This window comes from Tachypleus tridentatus, chromosome 1 (assembly GCF_004210375.1).
Source record: "Tachypleus tridentatus isolate NWPU-2018 chromosome 1, ASM421037v1, whole genome shotgun sequence".
Classification (NCBI taxonomy): Eukaryota; Metazoa; Arthropoda; class Merostomata; order Xiphosura; family Limulidae; genus Tachypleus; species Tachypleus tridentatus.
In genome coordinates, this window is record NC_134825.1 from 46,165,106 (window position 1) to 46,170,473 (window position 5,368).

Here is a 5,368-nt window from a genome sequence, read left to right on the forward strand (position 1 = left end):
TCTAGGCCCGTCATAGCCAGGTGACTCGACTCGTAATCTGAGGATCGCGGGTTTGAATCCCTGTCGCACCAAACATACTCGCCCTTTCAGCCGTGGGAGCGTTACAATGTGACGGTCAATCCCACTGTTCGTTGGTAAAAGAGTAGCCCAAGAGTTGGCGGTGGGTGGTGACGACTAGCTGCCTTCCATCTAGTCTTACACTGCTAACTTAGACACGGCTAGCGCAGATAACCCTCGTGAAACTGCGCAAAATTCAAACCAAACTCTTTGTCTGACAACATGAGACCAAGAGCTGACACTGGGTACTGTTGACTAGCTTCCTACCTCTAGTCTATCAGTTCAGTACTAGAAACGAATAATGGAAACAACTCTAAAGTAGTTTTGTGTGAATATCTGACAACAAATAACCGTTTTGGAAAACACTGTATGTGTGTTAATGAAAACGGAGACAGTTCAGTGAGCCGCTATCAAAATAAGCACATGATTTCGCCATATTTTTTATTAGTCTGACTCCTGTGATACAGACTTTTGCAATGTCGAAAGAAAATGAAGAGAAAGAGAATTTAATTTTGAAGCCTGTAGAAAGGAAGCGAATGATTTACATAAAATTTAAAATGATGTAAAAAAGCATTGGTTAGTTTTCTGTTAAGTTTCAGTGATGTCGAGAACACCCACTTATAGAGAAATATATGTGTAAAAACGGCTCGTTTGGGTTGAGAAAATATTTTACGTAGAGGAGCGAAGAAGGTCGAAACGTTTGGTGTGACGGGGATTCGAACCCGCAGGGTAAAAGGAAGCACCGGTGAATAGACTACAAGTGAAGTTAAAATAGCAAAATTTCCATTTTGTTTACTAACTTTGTAAGCGATCTTGCTTTGATCAATCAATAGTAAAATAGCTGAGAAATAAAAAACAACAACACTTAAAACACGTTCTCAAACTTTCCGTAAAGCTATGTGAATTTTGTGATTATCAGAAGGTGATTACGTAACCTCACAACAGAATTTTAGTTATGAAAATAATGGTCATAAAAAGTGGAAACATCAATTTTGATGGATAGTGTTAAGTCTCCAATTCAGATTGCCAAAGTAACTATCAGTTTCTTTGTTTGTTTGTTTCAGAAATTAGTGTAAAATGACACTATAACTATACATCTTCAAAGCCATCCGTAATTTTGAACTGATAAGACTATATATAGGGAAGGCAAATAGTCAATAGCATTTACTGCTATCTCTTTTTCGATGAAATGTTCGATTTGTCTGCTACTCTCATGGCTGTTATTTAGAAGTGTTAAGCACAAAGCTACACAATGCATTATCTGTGCTCTGCCCATCACCGGTATCGAAACCCGGATTCTAGCGTTGTAAGTCAGCAGATATTTTCGCTCTTTCAGCCGTGAAGACGTTATAATGTTACGGTCAATCCCATTATTCGTTGGTAAAAGAGTAGCCCAAAAGTTGGCGGTGGGTGGTGATGACTAGCTGTCTTCCATCTGGTTTTACACTGCAAAATTAGGGACGACTAGCGCAGATAGCCCTCGTGTAGCTTTGCGCGAAATTCAAAATAAACCAAAATCCTTTTACCCACATTTTTTATTCGTTCTTATGAGAGCTTTAAGTTGTTCTTTAATGATAGATTTTGTTCATTCATTTAGCTCGTGGTTCTTAACGCTGGAGAAATGACGTAGATTTAAAACATTCATGTTCTTGTGAGTTTGATGACACTTAGAAATGGGTAAAATATAATCTAAAACTTTAAGGGTATTTATAATAGTATACAACAGTATAAGACGTAAATATACATATTCAATTTTTAAACCCTAAACAAATTATTTGCAATCTACATTTAGATTTAAAAATACATTTTAACTGAATATACGCGTAAGATTAAGGGCACAACTTATGTTTACCTCTCTATATGCTCATAATAAAACAGTTTTCTGTATTCAGATCTTCTATATGAGTATAAATGGTTTAAATATCTCTAGGTTCATCGCTAGCTAACTTCGAAATTGAATAGGTTAACGCGCGCGTTTGAAATCAACGTCATTTTCTAGCATTTTCATAGCCACGTGCTGAACAACTGTAAGGGATTTATAATGGTTAGGAACTGATATTAAAGGAACATATGTCTGTCAATCAGCTTTAGCAGAGGTTGAATGAACAGAATAATACAATTCGTTTAGTTGGATAATTATTAATATCGTCTTTTGACTATGACACTCTGTTGTGCCCAATTGTCATAAATTATTTTAGACATTCAAAATTTTTGTTTGAAAAGTACACGCTCGAATGATAAATTGTGATTGTTATTTTCTGTTGGTCGATTCTATGTATCGAGCAAGAAAACTCTTCGTGTGTTTATAGATATCATGTAAGAAGCGAATACGTAGTATCACAGTTATGAAGTTAAATTTTGCATCCAACTGATAGAGTAATAATAAAATATCTACGTGTCTCTTTAAATGTTCTTCTAAATATTGATCTATCCCACTCTACCATTTACAGAACAATAAGATGATTCTAAGCATTACATATAATGTGATGCATGGAGTTACTGAACAATTGACGGTATCGTAACGTTTTATAGCGTGGATTTCAAAACTGGTAATTGAACCACGATAGTTAACCATTGGTTTTATGGTTTAGCCACTCTATTGCGCACCTGAAGATTGTAGTGTTAAAATGCGCTTTATTACACAGAACTACCAGACAGCGTCAAGAAAATCGTCTTGTGCCATAAAACAAACTAAAACTAGGCATTAACTTTTATCACTTAATCAATGTAGAGGTCGCTACGTTCATTTAAACCCCAGTAAAACTATATTTCTGTTTAGGAATTTTAGCGCAACAATAAAGCAAGCTATCTTGAATAGTTTTTCACGTTTTGTGTTTTAAATCTGTATAATTATCAATTTATAGTAGTATTAAATGCTTTATTCCTCTACCTAGTTATCATAAATTATTTCAGAAGACATTCAATAACCTTGGTTTGTCAGGTGTAGACAGTGAAAATGTTGATGTATTACACATTTATCACATATTCTTCTTAGGATGTAAGAACTGAGAGACACAGCATTTATCTCATAGAAAAAAAAAGCGAAAAAATATAAAAGGTTATCAGCAAACCTTAACCGTAGTGGCAGTTCCTAGTAGGCATTATAGTAGCCATATTATCATGAAACTGCTACAACTGCTTACGTTTTAGGCAATATAGTTTTGCACGTAAATATCAATGCTGTACTTGTTGAGGAAAGATGCGACAGAACTTTTGATTAGTTAAACATCGTTAGTACAAGTTCAAAAAACTTTTAATGAAACTTATTAAAACCAGTAGTCTCTAAGATCTATGTAGCGAAAATAGGACTCCATATTTTCGGAAGGAAACATCAGAGGACGCTACCCAAAAAACACTAAAGTTAAATGAAAAAATTTATCTTCAATCTCAGGGTTTTAAACTGAGAGCCAACTTGGAAATTTAATAACTGTTAACGGAATAGACACAATTGCAGTACCCCTTTATTATTATCATTGTCTAACGGTTTTATCTTGGATAACACTATGTAACACAGATTTTGTTCCTGGATAGTATGTGTTATTTCTTAATTGCTTATGTTGTAAAAGTACAGAAAATGGCAATTATTCCCTTCAAACTTTGCTCTTGTGACTTGGATAATGATATTTAGAAAGTAACCTATTTTCTATGTAAAAATGGGCAAATTTGCACATTTTCATTTACATAAGGTCTGAATAAACCAACATATGAATCAAGATTTACATGTATTTATACTAAAGTTATACAAAAATGTTTAGAAGTGAGTAGTTTTTCGAGATTTGCGACTGTAATGTAAATCACTTTCACGTATCAGCCCCCAAATATAGTCTCCCATCATGTTTTCGTTATACGCTCCCAGGTCACAAAAGAAAAGTTTGAAGAGAAAAATTGGGAAATAACACTTTCTGCCCAGGAACAAGAAAAAGTAAATATTTTATTACACAGTGTAATATTTAAATACAGTTTAATATTTTACATTCTAATATTGGATGTTTTTTAATATAATAAACCGTACAGGTGTTGATAATTATTTAAATTAAGTCAGTAATTAAACTTTCATTACTGGAAATAATTTAATTTTTGAAACTCGGAATACTGAAAGAATGTCACTACATTCTAAATAAAATCTAGAGGACACGTGGAAGTACAGTTCACTCCTTGACAAAAAATGTAATTTTTATCATAGTCCTCCGTTTATGTTTTGTAGAACTCAAGGGAAAACTAGGAAACCTAGAGCTATTACCTTCTCAAGCTGATCATGATCAAGATCAGGAGATCGTTCCTATTATACCGGATAGTCCATCTGGATCAGTCGCGTCAAATAGCAGTCCTCAATATGCCTCTCTCTTATCTTCTTGCGACAACCAAGATCCAGCTGTGAATCCTCTTTTGGTTAGTAGTGGAAGTTACAATAACGAATTGAATTTATAACATATTGAGATCAGCGGTATAGAAACGATGCATTCCAAGATTTGTTTTCTTTTAGACTACAAAACATATCAATATAATTCGTTGTATAAGTCAAGAAATTAACGTGCTTTGTTACTATAATAAAGTTCGATACCTGACGTTAAGTCTTAACTTGCGTTTGATTAGTTTATTTCAAGTCACACTTATACTAATTACTCCTGTGTGGATTTTTTTTGTTTGTTTGTTTACGTGTTTGACAGGAAGGTATCTCGAAAACGGCCCAATGAATTTTAACGAAGAATGGTATACATTTAGACTACGAACCAACTTAGAAGTGATTAGTTTATGGAGATCAAGTCACAACGAAATAACAAAAAAAAACAAAAAACTATCTCTTAACATGGGACCGATTTTTCACACTATTTTAGCTCTATAAACTCAGTCAACAATGATTGGGAGTTTGATGAAACTTCGTGAACTTGTGTAAACTATTATTTGTCATTGTTCTGTCAAAAGTGGTCCGTGCCCGTTGATACCGACTGACATATAAACACAATTTCCTATGTTTTAAGAGCCAAGTATGATTAACGCTCCGTGGCGGAGGTATGTGCTCTACGGATTGGCTTTCTAGTTTAATACGTTTACACGCCGAAGAGAAACAATGTCATATGACTAATAATTCAATAATCAAAGTGCAACACCACACCATAAACATGTCCTTCTTTTCATTCTTACATTGTGTGTAAGTTGTTTGTATTCACGAGCTATTCACGAGCTTATGTGATAGTTAAATAAACTTCTATAAAATTGGTATTATATATATATATGTATGTGTGCATGTGTAGTTATAATTAGAAAGTTTGTTCAGTTTTTTACTTAATTATCAATAACATTTGCTCGTCAG

General features: G+C 34.0%; 1 protein-coding gene across 1 annotated transcript in view; it reads left to right on the forward strand.

Annotated features, from left to right (window-relative positions):
- LOC143247463 (uncharacterized) overlaps positions 1 to 5,368 on the forward strand; it is a 65,249-nt gene that overhangs the window by 59,743 nt on the left and 138 nt on the right. Inside the window, exon 4 of the mRNA XM_076495627.1 lies at positions 4,262 to 4,446. Within this exon, the coding sequence (XP_076351742.1) occupies positions 4,262 to 4,446 (185 nt within the window). The remainder of the gene's footprint in view (positions 1 to 4,261; positions 4,447 to 5,368) is intronic.